This window comes from Terrapene carolina, unplaced genomic scaffold (genome assembly GCF_002925995.2).
Source record: "Terrapene carolina triunguis isolate 2854851 unplaced genomic scaffold, T_m_triunguis-2.0 Scaffold69, whole genome shotgun sequence".
Classification (NCBI taxonomy): Eukaryota; Metazoa; Chordata; order Testudines; family Emydidae; genus Terrapene; species Terrapene triunguis.
The window spans coordinates 24,392,245-24,418,358 of NW_020664420.1; the positions used below are offsets into that span (position 1 = coordinate 24,392,245).

At 40.8% G+C, this 26,114-nt stretch overlaps 1 protein-coding gene across 1 annotated transcript in view; it reads left to right on the top strand.

Moving 5' to 3' along the window:
* The first annotated feature begins 297 nt into the window (after nt 1-297).
* The window catches only part of PARP8 (poly(ADP-ribose) polymerase family member 8), a 141,071-nt gene continuing 115,254 nt past the window's right edge, over nt 298-26,114 (top strand). Inside the window, exons 1-2 of the mRNA XM_026649083.2 lie at nt 298-444; nt 6,838-6,893. Coding sequence (XP_026504868.2) covers nt 298-444; nt 6,838-6,893 — 203 coding nt within the window. The remainder of the gene's footprint in view (nt 445-6,837; nt 6,894-26,114) is intronic.

The window sequence follows — 26,114 nt, forward strand, 5'->3', positions numbered from 1 at the left end:
GTGGGACCCCTAGAGGGTCTGGCAAACTGAAGGGGTTCATCTGAGTAACTGTTTAAAAGCTGGGGCATAGCATAGATCCCATGGATCCATGACAGAACCGTCTTGGGAATTGTTGGTATAATGGTCATTCACTTTTAGTATTGATTTTTGTCTTTCAACAGCTAAACAGAGATTAAAAGTCAAACTGTGGTCATAATATGGTCTTTGGTCCATGCACACAACTAATGCTAGTTGGAATTGCCTCATTATAACCAATGGTAAAACTCGGATAGAGAGGGCCCTGAGAAGAAGGAGAGAATGGTGCTGGAGGAACTGGAGGACTCTGGGGAGAAGAGGAAGATTGGAGAAGGATATAGAGAAAAGAGAAAGAAGAGTATAAATCTTAAGGGAAGTGAGAGGGGAAACATAGAGTTGAGGGAGAAATGGAAAGATGAGAAAGAAAAGGTGAGGTGGTAGAGATCTTGAGTCCGAGAAAAAACATAGCAGCTAAAATGCTTTTCAAAGAAAAGGTCTCAAGAATTTTTAACATGGGCAAAACAATGGATTTCCCCCTATCCTTGGTCTTGGAAACAGCTGGACCATTTTGACTGAATTTGTGGGGGGGGAGGAGGGGGGGGAATTCAGCCTGAGTCAGATGACCAACATGGAAAATTTCAGTAGTTCAAGCAGTTAAAGTTTTTGCAAAATTGTAAGCAACTGAAAACAGGGTCTTATCATGGGACGTGGCAGGCATCCTTAATAATAGGTCATGCTACCGGCCATGCCTATAATAAACAGCTTCAGTTTTGGCCCTAACTTGTTAGTTTGCAACACTGTAACTTTTATTGTTGATTGCAAATTGTAACAGCAACCATTGGATCTAAATCCTGGCTGAATTACAAACCATTTTGATTTCAGGTAAACAAATTAAAACTGAATTAATTAAGGAATAGTTTTTGGCTATAACAGGCTCAGTCTGCTTATTAAAATGCTTTACTTCTTGGCTCCTGTGCCAAAATTGAATATATACATACATTACGGAGAGAGATGAAAGAGGAGTTTGCAACATCTTTCTAATTTCAGTGGGACTTCAAATGCATTCACCAATCCTGCTCCAAAGGAAGTCAGTGGGAGTTTTGTGGAAGAGAATGGAGATGGATCAAGATAGGGGATATTCATGTCTGGAACTAGAACCAAGGGTAAAAGGATAAAAATCTGAATTCTATAGCAAGACTACAAGCTCCCCTTGCTGAAGAGTCTTGATGATAGATGAATAATAAATAAAGGGTGGGGCTGGAATCTGGGCTGATCAGAAGGAGAAATGGAGAAGAAGACAAGACCATCTCTATTGTGGGAGGCAGGGGAGCATAATGTGGATTTGATTGGAACGGAAAGTGGGGCGATTTTGGAACCTGGAAGCATGAACCTGCTCCATGAATTTTCATTTTGCCTTGGATCCCAAATCCCAGATGAGGGTTCTGAATCGGAAGATGTTTAGGAGTGTTTGGATATGGTTCCATCTTTAATCTTACAGCAAATAAAAGTTCATACCATATATTGTAGATGAAGCCTGCTTCTTACCTTTGTATTTGTCTTTCATACAAAAATCTTAAGAAGTTTTTAAAATTACAGATTAAAGGAAGGGGAGATCATAAAGGTTCTTCTTTTCAAACTTGTTTTTAGATACTATAAGTGATTTCTTTTATAACAGTGGGAGGAGAGAACTGGTTTCTAATTCTTTCTGAATTAGATGAGTTTAATTTTCCTCTCACTGATGTCATTGTAAATCAGGAGCAGCTTCCACTGAAATCAGTGTAATCCCGAGAGTAATGAGAAGAGAATAAGGCCCTCTACACCCTCCAATTGTGTCTTTACTCTTGGCTATTATTAATGTTGGCAAGAACATTGTGGGTTATGCTCCTGTGTATTTTCTTTCCTAGCCTTCAGACTAGAAACATCTTTGATTCTAAAATATAGCAATTCTTATTTACATGGATTTGCATAAAATCAATAAAGGTGTTCCAAAGCAGAGCTTTCTCATGAAAATTCTCTCAAGAATATTTGAAATGTATTAAAACAAACAGACATTTGTGTTGCTTACCTTGCTTTAATTTCTGGACCTACTGTTTCTTACAGATATAATCACTATGTTTAATTTTAAATGGAAGATATTATTTGGTAAAGTGATAGACACAAGAGGCACTGTTTTAACTTCAGGGAAACTAAAGCTTATGCTCAAATAAATTTGTTAGTCTCTAAGGTGCCACAAGTACTCCTGTTCTTTTAGCTCAGTACAGAGTAGCACCTTACATTTTGTTTTGCAGAGGATTCGGCTAACATGATCAGAAGCCATTTTGTCTCTGGTCACTGATCCACTATGCATATTAAAATAATCCTTTGAGCAGTTCAGTGTGATATAAACATGTGGGAGAATCTAGAGAAGAATTTAATCTATTTCAAATCCTCTTTTTGTTTAAAGATATCTGGGAACAAACAGAAGTCAGGTGATTCCATGGGTCTGCAAGAAAGATGAATTACACTTTTTAATACTTTTCATGTATTAAGGCAGACACTGTTAAGTCATTCAGGGTTAAAATATGCAATGGTGTTGTTGCATTTCTCCAAAAGAAGTGTGAGCTCCACCTACACCAGTCTCCGCTAGCTGTGTGTGCAGTGAGTTAGTATGTGGCATTGAGGCACTTTTCTACAGACAGAGGTAGTGCACACCAGCACCCTCTGACTCCTCCAGTTGTGATATACTGTATTTTGGTACTGACAGAGAATTTATTGAAATGTTTGCTAAAAGGAAAATTGACAGTCTTAGAGTTGATATTTCTCATTATGTAGGAAGAAGTTCCTCTGTTTATGTTGTATTCAAAAGATTTCTACATGAAGAGTTCCATGTGATTCTCAGATCTGGTTATTTCATCTTGATTTAGTATTATGAAAATCTTCTATTTCACAGGTAAGATGTCTGAGGGAGGAAGAGAGAGAAAGCTTAGAAAAGGCACAGACCCTTTGGAGGTTAGAATCATAGAAAATTAGGGTTGGAAGAGACCTCAGGAGGTCATGTAGTCCAACCCCCTGCTCAAAGCAGGACCATCCCCAACTAAATCATCCCAGCCAGGGCTTTGTCCAGCCGGGCCTTAAAAACCTCTAAGGATGGAGATTCCACCACTTCCCTAGGTAACCCATTCTAGTGCTTCACCACCCGCCTAATGAAATAGGTTTTCCTAATATCCAACCTGGACCTCCCCCACTGCAACTTGAGACCATTGCTCCTTATTCTGTCATCTGCCACCACTGAGAACAGCCTAGCTCCTTCCTCTTTGGAACCCCCCTTCAGGTAGTTGAAAGCAGCTATCAAATCCCCCCTCAGTCTTCTCTTCTGCAGACTAAATAACCTGAGTTCCCATAGCCTCTCCTCATAAGTCATGTGTTCCAGCCCCCTAATCATTTTAATTGTCCTCTGCTGGACTCTCTCCAATTTGTCCACATCCTTTCTGTAGTGGGGGTCCCCAAAACTGGACGCAGTACTCCAGATGTGACCTCATCAGTGCCGAATAGAGGGGAATAATCACTTCCCTCGATCTGCTGGCAGTGCTCCTACTAATGCAGCCCAATATGCCATTAGCCTTCTTGGCAACAAGGGCACACTGTTGACTCATATCCAGCTTCTCATCCACTGTAATCCCCAGGTCCTTTTCTGCAGAACTGCCGCTTAGCCAGTCGTTCCCCAGCCTATAGCAGTGCATGGGATTCTTCCGTCCTAAGTGCAGGAATCTGCACTTGTCCTTGTTGAACCTCACCAGATTTCATTTGGCGCAATCCTCCAATTTGTCTAGGTCACTATGGACCCTATCCCTACCCTCCGGTGTATCTACCTATCCTCCCAGCTTAGTGTCATTGCAAACTTGCTGAGGGTGCAATCCATCCCATCATCCAGATCATTAATAAAGATGTTGAACAAAACCATCCCCAGGACCGACCCCTGGGGCACTCCGCTTGATACCGGCTACCAACTAGACGTCGAGCCGTTGATCACTGCCCGTTGAGTCAGACGATTTAGGTATATCACGTCAACCGTTTTCCCCATATCCACAGAGCCAATTATCGCATCATAGAAGGCAATCAGGTTGGTCAGGCATGAGTTGCCCATGGTGAATCTATGTTGGCTGTTCCGGATCACCTTCCTTTCCTGCAAGTGCTTCAAAATGGATTCCTTGAGGACCTGTTCCATGATTTTTCCAAGGACTGAGGTGAGGCTGACTGGCTTGTAGTTCCCCGGATTCTCCTTCTTCCCTTTTTTAAAGATGGGCACTATATGTGCCTTTTTCCAACCGTCCGAGACCTCCCCCGATCGCCAAGAATTTTAAAATATAATGGCCAATGGCTCTGCAATCACATCAGCCAACTCTCTCAACACCTTCGGATGCATTAGATCCGGCCCCATAGACTTGTGCACCTCCAGCTTTTCTAAATAGTCCTCAACCTGTTCTTTCACCACTGAGGGCTGCTCACCTCCTCCTCATACTGTGCTGTCCAGTGCAGCAGTCTGGGAGCTGACCTCGTCTGTGAAGACCGAGGCAAAAAAAAGCATTGAGTACTTCAGCTTTTTCCACATCATCTGTCACTAGGTTGCCTCCCCCATTCAGTAAGGCTTCCACACTTTTCCTGACCTTCTTCTTGTTGCTAACATACCTGTAGAAACCCTTCTTTGTTACCCTTCACATCCCTTGCTAGCTGCAACTCCAATTGTGCTTTGGCCTTCCTGATTACACCCCAGCATGCTCGAGCAATATTTTTATACTCCTCCCTAGTCATCTGTCCAAGTTTCCACTTCTTGTAAGCTTCCTTTTCGTGTTTAAGCTCACAGAAGATTTCTCTGTTAAGCCAAGCTGGTTACCTGCCATATTTGCTATTCTTTCTGCACATCGGGATGGTTTGTTCCTGTGCCCTCAATAAGGCTTCTTTAAAATACAGCCAGCTCTCCTGGACTCCTTTTTCCCTCATATTTGCTTCCCAGGGGATCCTGCCCATCAGTTTCCTGAGGGAATCAAAGTCTGCTTTTCTGAAATCCAGGGTCCGTATTCTGCTGCTCTCCATTCTTCCTTTTGTCAGGATCGTGAACTAGACCATCTCATGATCACTGCTGCCCAGGTTGCCACCTACTTCTACTTTCCCTACCAATTCTTCCCTGTTTGTGAGCAGCAGATGAAGAAGAGCACGGCCCCTAGTTGGTTCCTCCAGCACTTGCACCAGGACGTTGTCCCCAACACTCTCCAAAAACTTCCTGGATTGTTTGTGCACTGCTGTATTGCTCTCTCAGCAGATGTGAGGGTGATTGAAGTCACGCATGAGAACCAGGGCCTGTGATCTGGAAACTTCTGTTAGTTGTCCTAAGAAAGCCTCCTCTACCTCATCCTCCTGGTTTGGTGGTCTATAGCAGATGTCTACTGTGACATCACCTTTGTTGCTCTCGCCTCTAAACTTAACCCAAAGATTCTCAGCAGGCTTTTCTCCAGTTTCATACTGGAGCTCTGAGCAACCATACTGCTCTCTTACATACAGTGCAACTCCTCCACCATTTCTCCCCTGCATGTCCTTCCTGAACAGTGCACTCCCTAATTCCTCTAATCCTGCACCTGTTTTCACAGGAGAGCACTGAGTCCACTGCTGCACTCCTGGATAAGGGAATACTTGTGTTCCTAGTAGGAAAGTCTTTCTGGCGTATAAAAGGCATTTACAGGGACCCTCATATTTTCCTTATATCAGCTGGGTTGTGTTTCCTTATATCAGTGGTGTAGCGCCACCCATCACCGTGGAACCTGAGTGCCTTCCATGTAAAATAGATTGCTTAGTGAAGTTCCTTTACAGACATTGTGGAATTTCTTCTCCCTTTAGATACTAGAGATAGTTGATGTACAGAATGTCATTCTGGTTATGATGGAAAAGCTTTATCAAATAGGAAGGTTTTGCAATATTTCCTAAAGATGATCAGACGCTGAAATAATCTAATCTCTGGCAGTTTGTTCCTTGGCCAGATCTCCTTGAATGAGAATACTTTGTCCCTAGCTTTTACACACTTCATTCTGGCCTTGTGATCTGTGCTGTTTCAGAGGACAACAACTGTCTTTGGTGGTTCATAGATGGAGAGGGAGATGTGGTCTCTATTGGAATTGAGACTTGATCTGTTTCTGAGATCAAAATAATTTTTTGAGAACTCAGGGAATGCTGATAGAGATCCTTTTAAAAAAAATTGGTGGTTGTGCTTTTTAAAAAATCTCTCTCTCTCACACACACACTTTCTCTGTTTGGGATTTTGTTTGCAAAGACGTATATAGACTTTTTGTAGTTTATGTTCTGTATTCTAGGCACAGAAGAGTTGTTTCCAGGCTAAGGATAGCTACAATTTTTGATTGTGCTAGCTCCTTTACTTCCCCTAGTTCATTGGTTTGCCCACTCTCAGGTTCATTAGGTTGTGTGATTACTGGAACAATTTTCCTCATCTATCATAGTTTCACTAGTATGAACCTTTTTATCAACTCAAAGCCAGCTTCCAGTCGTCTCATGCAGGTTTTCTGTCATTCTGAGTCTTTCACCCCTCCTTTCCAACTCCCTCTCCTGCACATTGCTTTCTGTATCATTTGTTGTTTCTGTTTCTTCATTTCTTTGTTCAGAAATACCTTTTATAAAAAGTGCACCTGACACTTTGCCACACTATCATAACTCATCTCATTCAAATAAAAAGCTGAACTGTGCCCAACACCTTCCAGCGTGAACCTTTCACAGAATAACTGATCAGGAGTGATGGTTCCAAAAGTTTGTGCAGTATGTTTTCTTAATGATATGTTTCAGGGAAGAAACTACAACTTGATCTGTATGGTGAATACAGTTTTGAAGAAGGAGAATCAGTAATTTCATCACCTCATGTTTTCATAGGCGTGATTATTGTGTGGGCAGAATGAGTTTGACAAGCAGGAACACGTTGACAAAGAAAGCTTTGAAAGAGGGCAAAGTTTTTCTTACATTAATCAGTTTAAAAAAAAAGGAAAAAAAGGTTTCTGACATCTAGCTGTTTACACAGTGACTGTATTATAAAGAAATGGCAGACATGTTAATGTAGTTTAAACACCAAAACGTTTTACTCTATAGGAATCAGCTGCATTGGCAAAAATTAAAAATGTCAAGTTGTTTTGCATTTGTTTGTACATCTTGGCTATCGCCTCCTAAGTCCTCTGTGCTAGCATTACCAGATGGTCAGCATTGTAAATCTTGATAGCACACAGGTCATTATTTTATGATTAGAGAATAATGTGGTTAGTAGTCAGAGCAAAAACTGGGTGCCAGAGACACCTCTTTTAATTTTGATACTGATGCTCTCTGTGCTTCAGTTTCTCCTCTGTATGGGGATAATAGTACTTATCTACTTCACAGGGGCATTGTGAGATTAATTAGTTAATATTTGTAAGGCAGTATGAAGATAAGTGCTGCAGAAGCTTAATATAATAATAATAATAATAATAACAACATATATTCATTTTAGGCACAAAACCAAGCTGGTCTATGTTCCCCATGATTTTAACTTTATGGACAGAAGTACGATAACCAGAGTTTAAAATTATAGTGCAGCTCATATATCTGCCTAGCAAGTTACCTGTTTTTTTCTTTCATTAGCCTTCTCAGGGCAGGATTACCTTCATTTGAGATCCTTAAACCACACAAGCAGACAGTACTCCATCTCTTCAAAGTTAGAGTCCATAACTCTGGACATTTCAGTGCTTTGCTTTTTTCACAATTTGCAAGAGAACTTAAGTTTTTGCTTGTTGCCATACCGGTCATATTGCTTGGGGAGACTTTGACATCCCTTGTACATCTGAAAGCTTTTTCACTATAGCTGGATGACAAACAGAGCAAAAGGTCTTCACATCCCCTGTGATCTTTCTGCCTATGTCTTCTGTATGACTATCCAGAACTGAAAACTTCAGGTAGTGATTCTAATTGTTTTGTGGGGACAAGTGATATGTCTGAAAGAGTGTTATCTGACTCAGACAAGGAGGGCTGTATTTAGAAACTGGTAGCCCCCCCGATGACTTCAGGCAGCACCAAGCCCTCCTTAAAAGGATGGAGGCCAACCTAAACTTGGAAGTCGAGGAGCTAGCTGAGGAGCCTGATGACCTCTTCAGTGTCATTTCCTCCTCTGCCCCAGCCTGGGTTGCATTGCCCGTTCACCTGGGGGTCCTGAAGATCACCAAGTTGGTGTGGCAGACCCAATCTTCCATTCCGCCCACATCTAAGAAGGCATAAAAGAAGTACCATGTCCGTTTGAATACCAATACACACACTCTCCTGCGGGGTCCCTGGTTGTGTCTGCTGTCAACAAAAGGACCAGGCAGGGTCAGGCGAGCGGCACCCCCAAAATAAAGACGCCAAGAGACTAGATTTATTTGGCAGAATGATTTATTCCACAGCGAGCCTCCAATTTAGAGTCTTTAACCATCAGGCCCTACTTGGCAGGTACAATTTCAACCTGTGGTACACTGTCGGCAAGTTCAAAGAGAGCATCACCACTCTTATAGAGCAGGGCAAGGCGGTAGGTGTCCTCCAGATGGCCTGGGATGCCACGTACTTGGCATCCAGGGTAATCGCCTCTGCAATAGCCATGTGGCATAGCTCCCTGGTTACAGATCTCTTGGCTGTCCCAGGAGATGCAATCTGCCCTCCAGGACCTCCCATTTGAGGGAACAGGGCTCTTCTCGGATCTGACTGATGCTGGGCTCCACGGCCTTAAAGATTCCCAGGCCACCCTCCGCTCCTTAGGCCTTCATACTCCTCAGCAGGCCAGGAAGCCGTTCCGCCCCCCGCTGCCTCTGCCGTTGTCAAGGTCTTGGGGTACCCCTTGTTCCAGCTCCTACAAAAAGAAGAACAAGGACCTGGGTTTTAAGCTATGCCATCAGTTGTCATCTCATCCTCCTGCTCAGCCTGGTCCTTCTAGGGATCACGGTAGCCAGAAGCAGTCATTTTTTGGGTGCACCCAAGGACAACACCCCAGTCACTGCTTCCCATCTTCCTCAACCGCCTCCGCCCTTTCCGGTCGGCCTGGTCCCATATCACTTCAGACTGCTGGGTGCTCAACATGGTCTCATCAGGCTATACCCTGCAGTTTGTAGCTGACCAACCCTTCCATCCCCCTTTGCCGTCCCTCTTCAGGGACCCTTCTCACGAGCAACTCCTTGTTCAGGAGATAGAAAACCTCATGAGCCTAGGGGTTCTACAGGACATGGAAGAAAGAGGGTTTTAACCCGGATACTTCCTCATTATGAAGGCAAAAGGGGCGTCAGACCTATCCTGGACCTTTGCCGCCTCAACAAGTCTCTCAAAAGGTTGAAGTTTCTTATGGTTGCGGTCACGTTGGCCCGCCGAGTATCTGAGATTTGGGCGCTCACCTTAGAGCTACCTTACACTGTCTTCTACAAGGACAAGGTCCAGCTAAGATCGCACCCAGCCTTCCTTCCTAAGGTGGTCTCTCAGTTTCATTCAAGCCAAGACATTTACTTTACCGGTCTTCTTTCCAAAGCCGCATAAGTTGGAGGAGGAGCGCAGGCTATATGCCCTGGACGTCAGGAGGGCTCTGGCCTTCTGCATTGAAAGAACCAAGCCATTCTGCAAGTCGATGCAATTGTTTGTCGCTGTGGCTGACAGGAAGAAAGGTCAACCTATTTCTGCTCAGAGAATTTCTTCCTGGATCACTGCCTGCATTTGCTTTTGCTATGATCAAGCAAAGGTGCCGCCCCTGGCGATCGTCACCGCCCATTCTACCGGGGCGCAGTCGTGGGGTTCACCATCATCAGACAAAGGAAGGAGAATGGCAGGGTTTAGCTGAGAACAACGCTTCACGGTGATATACGAAGCCGACAGCAGTAAAAGTTCGTACCTGGTAAGGCGGGCGGAGGAGAGGTGGCCTGTGTTACGTTGTAGCAGGAGAGTTTCCACAGAGTGAGAGACCATGAGGGTAAGAGGAGAGTGGAGGACAAGGGATTCAGACTTTTTGACTAGGCGCGCTGTGGCAGCCACAGCGCGCAGGCAGGGGGGCAAGCCTTGGGCAACAGAGTCCAAAGTGGCAGAGAAATAAGCCACTGGGCGGTTCTTGTCTCCGTGCATCTGAGTGAGAACTCCAAGTGCACACCCAGATTGTTCATGGCAGAAAAGGGTAAAAGACTTAGAATAGTCAGGCAGCCCTAAAGCGGGGGCAGAAGCCAAACCCTGTTTGAGGGAAACAAAGGCATAGTCGGCCTCAGGGGGCCATGGCATGGGGTCAGGCACAGAGAATCGAGTGAGTTCCTGGAGAGGTCCATTCCCCTCTAGCAGCAGTTTTAGGCATACACCTGATGGCCTTTTGCTCCCCTAACATCTTTAGTGATAGTGATTCTCTGCCTCCTCCTGGCTCCTCGAGGAATGACCGTCTAATCCACTTCCCCCCATTCTAAATTATAGGCCCATTGTAACATTCTCTCCCGCAAACTTGTATTTTTTGGTGAAAGGGATTTGAGGACAATCCCTCAGCCCATACTCCAGCAGTAGGTATAGTAGACTTTCATGGTTCTTCTTCATACAGACTCTATAAGCATACACATCTGCACTAGTCTCTGGTAATAGCCAGTTTCCCACTTACCAGCTATCAGCATAATTCCTCAGTCTCACTGTAGTAATGATTCACAGTGGAGCAGCAGTGACAGGATTATAATTTCTGGCTTCTGCTATAGCTGATGTGCATGGACTGGGAAGAGAGTAGGATTACAGTGGGCGTCAGAAAAAAGGCCAGTGGGCCTGCCCACCCCCTGGTAAGTTGGTGTCACAAGGTGTTGTATGATGAGGGAATAAGCTTGTTGGAGACACGTTAGCTTCTGGGGAGCATAATCCAGCTGAATCTTTGGGTTCAGGAACACTCTGTCTGGTAGTAACCTTTGAAATAGAATCAGACATTTACTATCTCAAAGTCCACTTCCATCTTCTGTCCCTTTGCAGTCTTAGCTGGTTGATTATGAGGCATTGTATGAAAGTGCTTGTGTCCCTCTTGACCTTTGACACACTGTGCTAAATTCCATGTCCTGAGTTATTCCTGCATTTGGTAGCTCCTGATATGGCTTGTTAAACTAATAGCAAATGCTCTTATATTCACCAGAGGCATATTAAAATATCTATGTTTTAAGAGCTGGAAACATTCTAAGTTTGAGGCTCAGACTTTAAGGACTTGGCTGAGGGAGAAAAGCTGCTCATCCTCATGCCTATATTTCAGGCACTCTCCCCAGCTGGCAAGGATTTGAGCCCTTTTGGATTTGGACAGTTCATCGGTCATTAACCTGACATGTCATAAGTGAGCACATTTACATTTTTATTTGAACCATCTGTTGTAATTAGACATCAGTACAAATTAAGGAACTTTGTGTCCTTTTCTGGCATTGTTTGTATGTCATCTGAAAAGGGTAATTCACAAACTCATATGTATTGAAGGGAAATGCCAACAGAAAAGGGTTCACTTTGAGGAGCGTGAAAGTTCACTGTTAGATTTGGTGGTCCACTTGTCAAACTTATTTACTTTACAGCTTGATGAATGGTGCTGGCTACTGCTTGCATCTGAAGAAGTGAGGTTCTTACCCACGAAAGCTTATGCTCCCAATACTTCTGTTAGTCTTAAAGGTGCCACAGGACCCTCTGTTACTTTTTACAGATTCAGACTAACACGGCTACCCCTCTGATACTTGACTACATGAGGTTGTAATTGTAGTTTTGTCTGACTGTCTGGAAAGTGTATAAACAAAGGTAGAGACAAAATTAAGATGCGGGATAGTTTGTATCATTTGTTTTTATGTTGGTTTTTCCACTTTTCTGGAGATTTCAAAGAAATTATGCTGTATTTTATGGAGGTTCATGATAATTTCTCTGAGATGCTCGTGGAAATATATATATTTTTGTTGCCGTCGCTAATAAATACAAATTTTTCGTATAGTTATGAAACCACGGTTTTCCCCCTGTTACTGTATTTCATACTTTCATTTGATGTTGTTTGCATGACAGAAATGTACTGGGGTTTATATAGACTGGATACTAACTTCCGCTTTGCACATTAAGGGCCAGATCCTCCATGGGCGTAAATCACTGTAGTTCTGTTGACTTCAGGGAGCCATACCATTTTATACCAGTTGTGGATCTTGTTGTTGGTCTACATTTCATTTAGAATGTAAGGTCTACCAGAAAAGGGCTTTGTTATCTTATTTGACTGGAGAGCATGTAGGACATTCTTGACACTCGATTTTAATCTGTGAGGGGATGAGTTATTTAGTTCATCTCTTTTCTGTTTTTTCCACTCCACTCCTTGCTCTGCACACTTTTCCTATGTGACCTCAGTCCTGTGTTTCTTTTGCAGAAACAAATATGGCTATGTGGAGGGGGAGTGACCTACATAGCCTGCTTTTCTGTCTGCACAGCCCCTCATGGCTTTCTCTGTTTCTACTTCTGTCTCCTGGATGCAGCTGATGGGGAAGTAGAGAGGTCTAAGTCACTCTCTCCATATAAACCCTTCAGATTGCTGTACTGAACAAAATAGGTGCTGTTTTCTTTTAAATCGTGGCTGTTTATGCCTCATGTCAAAATTAGTTAGTGAAGAATCATCCTTTAGCGCTGTGTGAAGAGCTCAATGTTGCTTTATTAGGCCTGTTGTTTTAGTTCTGCATTTTTAGGTAATGAAGGAAAGGTAATTTAGCATTGTTGACATAATATGTGTTCACGTTTGAGCTGTGTCAGTAATATGTTTTCTTGTACACAGTGATTAATCAAAGGAGGAACTTTAATAATGCATGGGGGAAGATAGAATTCTGCTAATGAACAGACTTCAAACTAATCGAAACAATAATTTAACTAGAACCCATTATCATGTATTTATCAGTAGGCAAAATGTTGAACAGTCCTCTGTAACTCTAGGAGGATCATATTAAACTGCCTAATAACTTTGCCACCAAGTATAATAATTTAGTGAATGTGGGGAGAGTGGGATTTGCTTTTTGTGCTTTAATTCCTTAGGTGATCAAAATAGCCTGCCTGGCAGTCCTCAGAGTTTACTCTGCAAGATGTGCATATCTTGCCCCGATCATACCAATATTATTATTGTAATAACTAGTTAGGCTAGATGTATTTCTAATTGCTGTGTCCGAGTATGAATGGGAGAAAGGGAAAATCTTGATTTAATGCAGAAGTCTGTGCATTCTCTAATTAGGCTTGTGCACTCCCTTTCAGTGCTTTTGTGTAAATACTTTATAATAGGTTGGAGGATAGCTCAGGGAGAAGTTTAATTGAGTTCATTTTTTCAGCTGAAGTTAGTTATTCTTTTCCCACCGAGAGAAGAAAAAACCTCTTTGGGTGAATCTCGTGCTGGGGTAAGTCATAGAATGACTGAGCTAACTGAAGCTGGGCATAGTGCAGTGCTAGCTTCCCTGCCAATGTATGTCAAGCCTGCTTTGTAATATACTGTGTTATGTCAGTTCTTGACCCCCTCCTGACCAAAAACTGTCAGTTATGATGAACTGTGTTACATTGTGTAATGGTTTTGTGATGTGCAAAAATATTCACTGGGTTCTATTGCACTTCTGTGCACTGCCTAGGTGCCTATACTTTTAGCTATCTTAATGGAAATTTATAAGTGATTCTCCAACATTCTCCTGTACTAGCACAGACAAATCAGTTTACTGCAAGGGTAATCAATTCTTTTTTGTCAAGATCCAAATTTGTTGGTCAAGGTATAGTCAAGGTCCAGACTCCAGAGAAAATAATAAAAAAAAAACCCCAATAATGATAATAAGTAAACGAAAAGATTTCGGAGTCTGTTCAAAAGCATCTGGCGGTCTGGATTTGGCCCATGGTCTGCCTATTGACTACCCCTGGTTTACTGCCTTCTACAAACTATTGTTGTATGTAAAGTAAATAAGGTTTTTAAAATGTTTAAAAAGCTTCATTTAAAATTAAATTAAAATGCAGAGCCCCCCGGACTGATGGCTAGGACCCGGGCAGTGTGAGTGCCACTGAAAATCAGCTCGCGTGCCGCCTTCGGCACACGTGCCATAGGTTGCCTACCCCTGAATTAAAGTCACAAGAGCTGTGTTTTGTGTTCTGCTACCTTTTCATGCTGGAAGGTGAGACCGCACAAATGCAGGCCTCACACATGCAGCTCCATGAATTTCACTCATACTGTAATGCAGTGTACTGTGCATTTTTACAGGATAGTACATTAACATTAATCTTAATGAGTTTGTAAATTCTTTGGGCCAGGTACTCTCTTACTATGCGTTTGTGCAATGCCTAGCACAATGGGACCGTGATCCTGATTGAAGCTTGTTGATGCTATTGTAATTTATAGCCCATAGGATTATTTTGCTAGTTATTATATCCTATTAATCCAGCCAGTAGTATTAATTAATATGTTTCTTTTTCTGAAATTAATCCATTTTATTCTTATATTTTATCAGTATTAATTCCTTGGAATTTAGGATGTGTTAAGACATGTATTTCCTAATAATAAGTTTTGCTGAAATCCTGAAATGCAAGAAGCCTACCGGCTTGTAAGATCCGGTAAGAACTGCTATATAGCAAAAAGTATAATCAGTTATAAATATGTTAGCATAAAAGCTGGCAACCTTTGGCACCGTTAAGAATGGTCCCTGAACTTTGGGGAACATAAGGGAGGAACTATCCACATCACATCAGAGGTTTATCCGGCTTCTACAACCGGTTGGTAACTGCAGGGTACACCACAACTCGAGGTCATCAAGAGAGCCTAGGTTGGCAGTTTTGGAATGAGATAAGTTTAATTAATATATTTAGAAAGTAAGTGTCATAATCCACTAACGTATAGGAGAAGGGTACCCATACATTTTTTAGGGTACGGAAACAAGATTTGGGTATAGTAGGTTGGGCCTGAATTACATAGATCAGGATCCTATAAAATGCCTTGTAAGGGTTGGTTAGTGGTTAGTTCTTTTCTTAAACCTTCTTCTTGTAGCTGCTTTGGAGTTAGTTCTTTTCTTCTATCTATCTATCTACTCTATCTTCTATCACTCTATCAGTCAGTTTATGCAGTATAGTATAACTACTCAGCATTCCTAACCATCGGGGAAGCCAGCACCATCGCATAATCGGGCATGCCAGGAGTGAGGCTGGTCCTTCACCTCCTATTACGGGGGTTCCCAAGGAAGGGTGTGAGTATGTTAGGTTAAGGTACTTATAATAAAAATGTTACCAGCAGGAGTTTTGAAATTCTTTTACTGATTTGCAGTTATAAGTTTCATTGCATTCCTTGCTTTTATGCTAATGGCAATAAAGATTTTATCAATTTGGTATTGTCCTCAGTATATGCGTTCTTGCCAAGCACCCCAAGAATCCTCTCCCGATATAGAACTCTCTGGGTTCTTGAACTCTGTAGTCTGAATTGGATAAGAACCTATAAATCTTCTGGTCGGATGCGATCAGTGGCGAGCCGTAAAAATTCACCCATCAAATTCAGGTCAACAAATACAAGTGACGAATAATAATTATATACATATGTATTATAGTTAATATGATACTTTAGGACCAACTGATGATTAATAGAAAAAGATGGAAAACGTTTTAATTTTCCCTCCTGCCCTCACTGCTTCTCTTCCTTAAGGAAGTTGGAGAGAAAACAAGACCTTTGTTCCTTATGATTTATTTTGCTCCTTCTGCTTATGGTACTGAGAAGCACAGTGGCCCAAATTTATCCTTGGTGTAACTCCAGAGACATAGCCAATGTATTCTGGTTATCCAGAGTTGCCCAGTTGCTTTTATGGAACTTCTGCTCTTGATTTGCTCTCAGGGATTTGTTGTACTTGATAACCTTTTGATAATACACAGGAATAAGTGTCCAAAGCTGCTTTTCTTATGTGTCATATGAAAGACGTAGTCCAGCTGGTGGAACATAATCCATAGAGGAGAATGATGACATGAAGCAACCAAACTACAACTCCCATGAGGCTCAGCAGCAACATTTCAAAATAAAAATACTTTTAAGTTTTCAGGTGTTCATTTTTTAACAAAAAAAAAAAAGAAATTTTCCATTGAAAGCAGACCATTTTTGTGAAAAAATAAATAAATAAATAAATAAATAAAAAATTTAGTTAAGAACCCAAATTTCCATAAAAAATGGTTTAACTAGATTTTTTTTCAACCAGCCCTAACTACCTAGTTTGGGGGTTGTGTATGGGGGGGAGGGGAGAAGGTGAAATATGGAAATTTCAGAAGGTTCTGGAAACAAGAAAAAGAAGAGAGACTGAAATAAAAAGAAGATGAGGGAGTGAAATATAGAACAAAGTGGTGGAGAGGGAGAATAAAACCATAGACAAGATACATCGGAGACCGGGGAGGAGAAAGAGAGGCTTATTAGGGAAGAGGTTTCTGACTGCCAGTCCAGAACTATGCCAGAATCAATCAATTATTGCCAATAAACCAATAAGTGATTCATGACAACAATAAGAAACAAAAGTTACCAGTTCAGGAATTGTAAGGTAACATAACTTAAACATGTCGTAATCCTTAGTGAAAGATTTTCTAATGTGTTCTTCCATAAGCGTGCCCCCTTTAAGATTGTAAACAAAAAAGAAAAAGGGTTTTTATTCAGTGTTTCCCAGAAACCGTGGGCTGCAGAGTTCTATTTTCATGAAGGACAGTGCTTTCCAGGTTTTATTTTATATCTTAAATCTAGTTTATTAAAATGTCAAAATAATTTAACAGCAATATTTTTTCCACAGGCAAAAATTCCTACAGATTATACATTTCATCTTAAAACTGGTCCAAAATTTATAATTATTTAGGTTTACCACTGTAAGTATGAGCTGGAATTGATATGCATTCTCTGTTGCATTTTTAGTGTAGTTTATCAGGCTGCTTTGTTCAGGGGAGAGGATGCAATAGAGATGGGGAAAGAAATGTTCTTCATCTCTAGTGGCTTTCAGAATCAAAAAGCTTTAGGGCTCTTTGGGTCCAGCTTAGGGGAGAGAGAGTCTGTTCGGAAAGTCAAGTGTGAATTTAATCTAAACAAAAAGATTTGTGATGATGGGGATTATATGAAATCAAGTTTCACTTGATTTAATCCTAAAAGAAATATTCCTGATCATTATGGTTTTGTCCATATTTACTAGTTTGTTTTCTATTCATTTGTTTCATGCCTCATATTTCTTTTCCTCTTTTTGTCCATCTCTCATAATAATCATCGTGAAATACAAATCAGCACAGAAATCTCTGCCAAACCTCCAACCTCAACACATCTTAATGAGGTGTTGAAAGTATAGCGTTTATCTCCTCTGAAAAGGATATGACAGCCTGTCAGTAAAAGTACAAGATTGTCATCCAGGTCAATTTGAAATTGAGGGAAAGATAAATAAATCACCCGTTATTTGCCCTTCTCCATTACAAAGTGTTACGGTATGGGACATGGATGGATTTAGAAAAGTTAAGATAGGTATCTTCTAATCTTTCTTTTCAATCATCAGGCTTTAGGGCTCCGTTCTGATGTTTGTTTGAAAATAGGTGGAACCCTAAACCCTATATGGACCAATCCGATATTTCTTAGTCCATTGGAGATGTTTCTCTACATCCTTATCCTGCTCAGGACCATTTTGAGAATTGAAGACCCAGTCTTGCAAACGATAGATCAGTGGTACTACTCAGGACAGTAACGGTAGATAGGCCATTCAGGTCCTCAATGAGAGCCAGAGATTTGTCCTTTTAGGCATGATTCCACAAGGAGCTAAACATACTCTGCTCCCACTGACTGCAAAGGATCGGACCTTTGTTTTGTCAGATATATGTGTGCATTTGGCTCTAGCCAATATTTCTACATTGCTGTTTCTGGCAAATACGGCCAGCATTTAATCCATCTTTATGACCAGCTATTAGTTTAATCAATACTTACACATTTATTCATTTGTTTATTTTTGTCTACCATGTCCCTCATTGTGGGTGGTCATTCTAGAGTAGTTTTCCTTCCTTTTTCTTCAATGGATTTAACCCAGAAATAGTAAATGATATTAGATTCTTGTGGGCCAGAACTTTAATTCTTTGTGTACTCAAAAATCACTTTGACGTTAGTGTCATTTTGGGTGCACAAGGAATGCTAGGCCAGGCTGTATGCGAGAATGACCAAATCTTTGACTGAAATTTTAGAAATCAAACATCCTAGCCAAAATACATTGAGTATGAACTGGAAATACAGTCTGCGTGGAAACTGCTGATATCCTTTCAAACACACTTTACTCCATAATTACTACCCAATCATACCTAGCAGTTTTTATATTTTCAAATCGCTGTAAAACCATTCATTAATACATATCTGGGATTCAGGGGGGAAAAAAAGCCCTTAGGGTGAAATCCTGACCTCTCTGACTGTATATGGGAGAAAGGGGAGCCTTAGCTTGTAACACCTTTGTATGGGGGATTGGCACTGATTGGCCTGATTGGTAGTGAGGACAGTCAGGATGGTGTCTGAATGGTTATGAGAGCATGAGGGAGGGGATGGGTTGCAGGTAGTCCCTGAAATACAGGGAGAGGGGAGGCCCCGTTGTGTTGTGCTCTGTCCATTCTGATTTTCAGTTGCCCAGAATTTGGGGGATGGGGCGTGGCAGTCTCCATCCATGGTAGTCACTGGTCTGATTGGTCTCTGGCTGGCATGTCCATTTTGGAGCTATTGTTTCTGCAGGCTGTGGATTGTTTTGCCTCCCCAGGTTTCAGACAGCTGTGGAGATCCTTTCTCCCATGCTGGGATTCCAGGGAAGGATCCACCTCTCCTTTCATCAGGCCTCAGTTCCTTCACTGCCACATACAGCAAACGGTGGAGTGCTCAACTCCACTTCAGGGAGAGGGGGCTGCTGCTGCTTAGCGATGTGGGGGTCCCCCCTCAGGATTTAATTCAACCTGGGCTGCATGGCCCAGCCAGACCAGGGGGATTTGAGGAGGCTCTTTATGCCACTGGCAGAGTGTTGTTCAGAATTCGGCCCTTTTGGCACAGTCTTGCTCCCATTGAAGTGAATGGGAGTTTTGGCATGAGAGAAGGATCAGGCTCATAATAATAACAAGTGAATTAGAGAAAACAATGCAAAGCCCATTCAGGTAGACTTAAGCATGGAAAAACCCCTTGGTTTCAATCTGGTTCAGTCTTGTTCTGGTGTAGAACAACTGCAGGATCAAACTCTAGTGTGAGTGCAGCAATGTTTATTGGTTCTGACGGTGATATCCATCTGTCTCAAAATATTTTGATCACAAAAGGGATCACAAAATAGTATTGTTTGATTAACCTGCCTGGAGCAACTAGCAGAATTGGGGCCTGTGTCTGTTTCATGCTAAAGCTTAGAATTACTTCGCTGTTGACTTCAAGAAAAAAGTAAACAGAAGCACTTCAGCTTCCATTCTTCCACCAGCAGATGCACTTCTTTATGGCATATGAGTCATCCAGAAAAGATATTTTTAGATTGCAACAGATATTAAAGAAGTTTTTAACTGCATGTGAATTGATTTACCAATCTAAAGGCCTGATCCTGCTTGCACTCCCTTTATGGAGTTGAAATCACAGGGTGATTTTACTTTGTAGCGTCTGCAAAACAAGAACAGCTTTGCAAAAGAAAAAAAATCTGTTTCCTGTCAACAATGAATACTGATTTAGAAACTGAATTTTTGGAATTCTGAGCTAGAGTTATTGAATTTGTGGGGTCAGACCACCAGCTGGTGTAAAGCAAAATAGCTCTGTTGAAGTCAGTGAAGTTCTTCTGATGGATGCAAGCTGAGAATTTGGCTTGAGGTATTTATACTTTAGGACGTAATTTTTCACTTAAGAAACTGTAGTTTTATAATAATATTTAGCACTTTTAATTTATAGATCTCAAGAAGAGGAAGCTGAGGCACAGGGTTAAGCGACTTCCGCAAAATAATATCAATAGTTAATGGTAGTTCCAAGAATAGAATTTAGGCCTCCTGAGGGCCAGTTTTGTTTTTCTACTGGACCACACTTCCATGTACTTATTCCATGCAACCAGGCAAGTGGGTTGGAAATGCTATTTTTTTATACATGTTCAAAAAACCCTCCAAGTACAGCACCACAAACATGTATCTAGGCAAACTGACTTAAAAGGTCCTTGAGTTAATATTTCCAGTAAAAGTATAGAAATTTTATTATTAATTGTTAATTTATTTACCTTGTAGGTTCAAATGAATAAGACCTTTCACAGCCACAACAGTTTAGAAAGCATTATTGGATTATTCTATATTGCTGCTTTGCATAGACTCCTAAGTAGTGATAATTACAAGGGGAATTAGAATGATCTTGATCATAGTTTATTGAGTGCACAGGGACCATTTGTATTTGGAAATAATAAATGGGGAACTGGTAATTGTTTGTTTGCTAATGGCTTGATCTTTCACAGAGCTGAGCACTTACATGAAGTGCTGAATAGCTTTTTATTTCTATTGACTTCAGTGTGAGTTGAAGATGCTCAGCACCTTTCAGGATCAAACCCAAAGAGCTATATTCTGCCAAGGGCCTTATATGTAAGATGCACTTTTAATGCGTGGCGGTCAAGGAATTGCCCGCAGTTTGCTGAATCTGTTCTAATCAAGGAGTTTCTCTAGTGGATTTGTATTATGATTAATACTACCTGCATCACTTTCACTTGTAAGTAGACAAAGCTAAAATCCCTGAACCCTTTCATAAGTTTGTTTCAATGCAGTATGATTTGAGAGCAAGCCAATTTGGGCAAATTATTCTCTTCCCCTCCCCCCCCATTTGATCCGTATGAAACGCTTCTGAATGAATCATAAAACAAAAGAGATGATTGACTTTCATCTGTCTTGCTCAGCAGCCAGCTTTTAGGACCTGTGCTCTCCTGATTACATGTAACATTACAGAATATGCATTGGTGATAAAGAATATTTAAAAAGTCGAACAAAAAGATACCAGACTACATCCTCCTGAGTTAGCCTGGTGATCCCTAGGTGCTATCCTTTAAGATGTCCTAAGGCCAAAATCCTTAATTTATCACCATGTGTAAAACATTGTGTGATATGATATTTATCTACATAGAAATAAACTACTTCCAATTTAGAGCCAGGAATAGTGCAGCATTGTGGCTGCATTATGGCAAAGGCTTCCTCTCTGTCTTACACCCTGTTGCCTAAAAAATCATTGGGCAACATTGATGTATTGAGCCGCAGGGCTGCACCACCATAAGGAGCAGGTCACAATTCTTGCCTGAATGCACGGAAAGGAGGTCAGGTAAGACACACCCCGATTATCCCTTATTGTAGTGCAACCTGCTGTCTGGGCAGATGTGGAGAGGGATATGGCCCAGTCCTTTCCACACCCCCTTTGGGTAGGATAGCTGGACTCCACTGAAAGACACCTGTATCATTAATTCTTTTTGTTCTATTAACAAAGATTTTGTTTAGGAATTTCCCAGTTTTATGAATGCCAAGGGTGAAATCAATAACTGAACTCCCTTAGACTTCAGTGGGGACAAGTTTTGCACCCCCAAAATTCAAGCTGTATTGGTAAATAAGGTCCATATGAAGGGAGCCGATGGCCCACCAAAGCAGAGCACCCCATTGTAAGGTGTGGTCAGGGAATTTGCCAGAGTGGCCTGTGGTGAAGGGGAATGGGCAGAGTGAGGATGAGACTTTAATCCACATGGAAAAATCCTTTGCCTATTGAAATTAATGTCAAAACTCCCGTCACTTTCAGTGTTGATGGATCAGGGACTTTAAGTTGTAAACCTAGAAAATGTTAACTATTTACAGTTCCTGTCCTTTTCTATGTCTCTCCTGGTGCCCAGCCACACCCACTACATACACACACCTCCCCAGTCCCCTCACACAACCCACCATGGCTCATTCAGACTCTTTCATGCTAGTCAGCATCTTATTCCCCTCCTGCAACTCCATGCTCCTCCGTTCTCTGTACCACTTCCAAGCCATGGAGAATTAACTTCAACAAATACATCTACTGAAACAAATGTTTTCCATTTCTTTATTTTAAAATGGCTCTTAGTGAAAGACTCGAATTCTTTGATGCAGATTCTTTCTAAAAATCCATTTACGTATCACATTTGCAAGAAGAGCTTGTTAAAGGAGATGCCAAAAATCTTTAAATTAGCATTCTGTTCTCTCAATATAAAACACGTGGGGGTGAGATCCATTAAGGTCAGTGGGGGACGTGTCCAAGCATCAAAAGGAGAATAGAGTCCTAAGTTGAATTGTTTAATTTTGTAGTGCTTTATTTGGCCGAACAGGGTATACCCTGCTTTCCTACAATTAGATTGCATAATTTCTGCTTACACAAATATTTTGATGCAGGCAAATATAACTTGCTGAAAATACATTGTGTGTGTGAATTGTTGATTGCCTATATTTGCCTGCTTCATTAGGCACATTTACAGTGAATTGCTACATTTACAGTAGATACTTTCCCCCTGAAAATACACTTTAACTAATCAAATTCAAGTTTAATAGTTCTCTGTTGTTAGGTCTGTTTTGATGGTTGATCCAAAGTGGTATAGATTCTGATTTAAAAGCTAAAGGGAAAAAATAAGAACTATTAGTTTTCTACGAGTACTACTTTATCTTAATTTTACCACCATTCTTGGGAGTCAGGTGCTGTGTATGTTGTAAAGCGGTGTTATGAAGAGAATGCATTTGCACGGTGTTCACTGAGTTTGTGGTATATAATTACAAAAGATCATTTGGATAAGAAAATGAATTTGAATTATACTGGAGTCACTTTAGAATGCAGATTCATTTCCAATGCACAATATGTTGTGAAAATGTGGATTTCTTTCTTGGTCATATTTTAGTTCCTGCGGGCTGATCATGCTCCATATTGCAAAGTCACATTTCACTTAAAAAAAAATGCCAACACACACACACACACACACACACACACACACAGAACTTGTTTGACACTAAGTTACATACTTTAATTGATATAGCTTTTTCTACCCAATTTTGTTTTTTCTCTTCTGTACTAGTGTGTATCTATCTATCTATCTATCTATCTATCTATCTATCTATCTATCTATTATACCTATATTATATTTTAAAACTCTGTTATAATAGAGTCTCTGATGTAGTGAGACTATGACTAAACCAGGATACTCAAGTATAGAGACCTCGTGTGTGACTGCAGTCTTGTAATTAATGCCTGTTTATAACGTCCACAGCCCTTGGCTCCCAATAATGGTAATAAAATGAGAATGAACTGCATGATAAACGAGTAATGGCAATCATAGAACAACAGGAGTGTGACCAGTCCTGTAAAAATCAAACCAATTATTATCCATCTAATTCTATTTGTAGTAATTTTATCTGGTGTGGACTCAATGAAGCAGAATTCCCTTGAGATGGGAACCAGTGGCAATCAAATAGTCATCTGGGTTCATCAGGCATTCTCACTGAGATGAAATGGACTCTCTGGTTGGGATAAAGTTTCAGTCATAAATATGAAAAGGAAGTTCCAAAGACAAAAGCAGAAATCTTAAATATATTATAAATATGTAACAATTATCTTAATCAAAATGATTCCACTTTATTATCTTGGAAGCTACAATGCCAGATTTTTGCATCTCAGAATTGAAAACAAAGTAATTTTCTCCATATTAGCCATGATTCCATTATGTTGCACCACACTTACAAGAAAACCACTACATTCAGTAACATTTTAGCTTCCTGCATCTGAGGGTGTTATGTTGTTTTGCTGATATTGGATATTACCTTTCTGGCTGAAATAGTTATAAACAGATTCATGCAAGTTTCTGCAGCCATAGAAATCTGACTAGGAATAAATATATATTTTTGACTGAATAGTTCCTGGCTGGAAAAATTTACTTGACAGTCATTAGCCCTGGTCTTAAGCCTACAAGCAAGGGTGAAAAATACCTGTACTCAGTTGGAGTCAATGAGAGTTATTGGTATCCCGTGGATGGAAGATAGGATTCCCAATGGGCCCTAAATTGGAAATACCGTGTTTTAAAAGAAATCAGATTTACCAGTATTAAAGAGGAAAAATAAGAACTTTACAGGAGGAAGGTGGTCTTAGAGCTAATGATCAAAGAGGTCTGAGTTCTGTTTCTGTCTCTGCCACAGGCTTCCGGTATGACCAAGGGCACATCATTTAATTTCTGTGCTTCTATTCCCCATCTGTAAAATGGAGATAATAATTGCTAACTATTTCACAGAAGTGTTGTATGGGTACATTCATTAATATTTGTGATGTTCTCAGGTATGTTGGTGTGTGTATGTCCGCATAAGCTATTTACCAATTATGAAAACCAGTAAAAGATTAAGATGGGATTTTTCAGAAGCACTCAATATAGACTTAACTCTGCTCCCATTGCAGTCAATGGGAGTTTTGCCATTGACTAAAATGGGAGCAGAATTAGGCCAAGCCTGGACTCTTTTGAAAATCCTCCCTGAAATTGTTTTTATTAGGTTTGATGTTGCTAACTCATATGGTAAATTGTGTTAACATTTAAAGCTGTTCCATGATTGCTCGATTCAGGCTGTGTTTTCCTTTAAGCATTTAGACCTTGATCCTACCAGGTGCTAAGCTCCCTAAATTCCCACTCATGTCAATAGTAGTTGAGGGCCCACAGCATCCCCCAGGAAGTGCATGCCCTCACAAGAAAGGGCCCTGCTTGGTGTAGAATAATTGTTAGAAATACCTCTAGAAAAATATTGAAGCTTATTTAATGTGTTGCTTAGTACATCACAAAAAAGAGAAAAAGGGAGGAGGGGTTGCATTATATATAAAGGATATATACACTTGTTCTGAGATCCAGAAGAAGGTGGGAAGAAGGCCAGCTGAGAGTCTCTGGGTAAAGATAAAAGGGTTAAAAATAGAGGTGATGTCATGGTGGGGGGGTCTACTGTAGACCACCAAATCAGGAAGAAGAGGTGGATAAGACATTTCTAAAAAAAAAAACAGAAATATCCAAAACACAGGACAGGGTAGTAATGGGGAACTTTAACTATCCAGACATCTGTTGGGAAAGTAAGATGGCAAAACACAAAATTTCCAACAAGTTATTGGCAAGTATTGGAGACAACTTTTTGTTCCAGAAAGTAACAAGGGGGACAGCCATTTTAGACTTGATTCTGACTAACATGGAGGAGTTGGTAGTGAATCTTAAAGTGAAATGTGGGTGACAGTGATCATGAAATGATAGATTTCAGGATTCTAAGGAAATGAAAGAGTGGAAGCAGCAGAATAAGGATAATGGACTTCAAAAAAGCAGACTTTAACAAACTCAGACCACTGGTAGGTAAGGTTCCATGGGAAGAAAATCTGAGGGAAAAAGGGAGTTCAGGAAAGCTGGCAGTTCCTCTAGGAGACAGTATTAAAGGCACAACTGCAAATTATTCTAGTTCAAAGGAAAGATAGGAAGAATAGTAAGAGGCCAATATGACTCCATAAGGGGCTCTTCAATGACTTGAAAACCTAAAAGGAATTTTACAAAAAGTGGAAATATGGTCAAATTAATAAGGAGGAGTAAAAAAGAACAGTACAGGCATGTAGGGACAAAATCAGAGAGGCTAAGGCACAAAATGAGTTACACCTGGCAAGGGATATAAAAGGAAATAAGAAGAGGTTCTTTAAGTACATTAGGAGCAAGAGAAAGATGAAGGAAAGTGTAGGTCCTCTACTAAGCAGGGAAGGAGAACTAATGATATCAAGAAAGCTGAGATGCTTAATGCCTGTTTTGCTTCAATCTTCACTAAAAAGCTTATTGATGGCCAGATACTCAACATAATTAATATTAACAACTGGGGGAAGGAGTGTGAGCCCAAACAGGGAAAGAACAGGTTAAGGAATATATAGCTAAGTTAAATGTATTCTAGTCAGCAAGGCCTGATGAAATTCATCCTAGAGTACTTGAGGAACTAGCTGAAGCAATCTCGGAGCTGTTAGCAATTATTTTTGAGAATTCCTGGAGGATGAGAGAGAAGAGTGAAGAAGTGCAAACATAGTACCTATCTTTGAAAAGGGAGGACCCAGTCAGCTTAATGTCAGTGCTTGGAAGATACTGGAACAAATT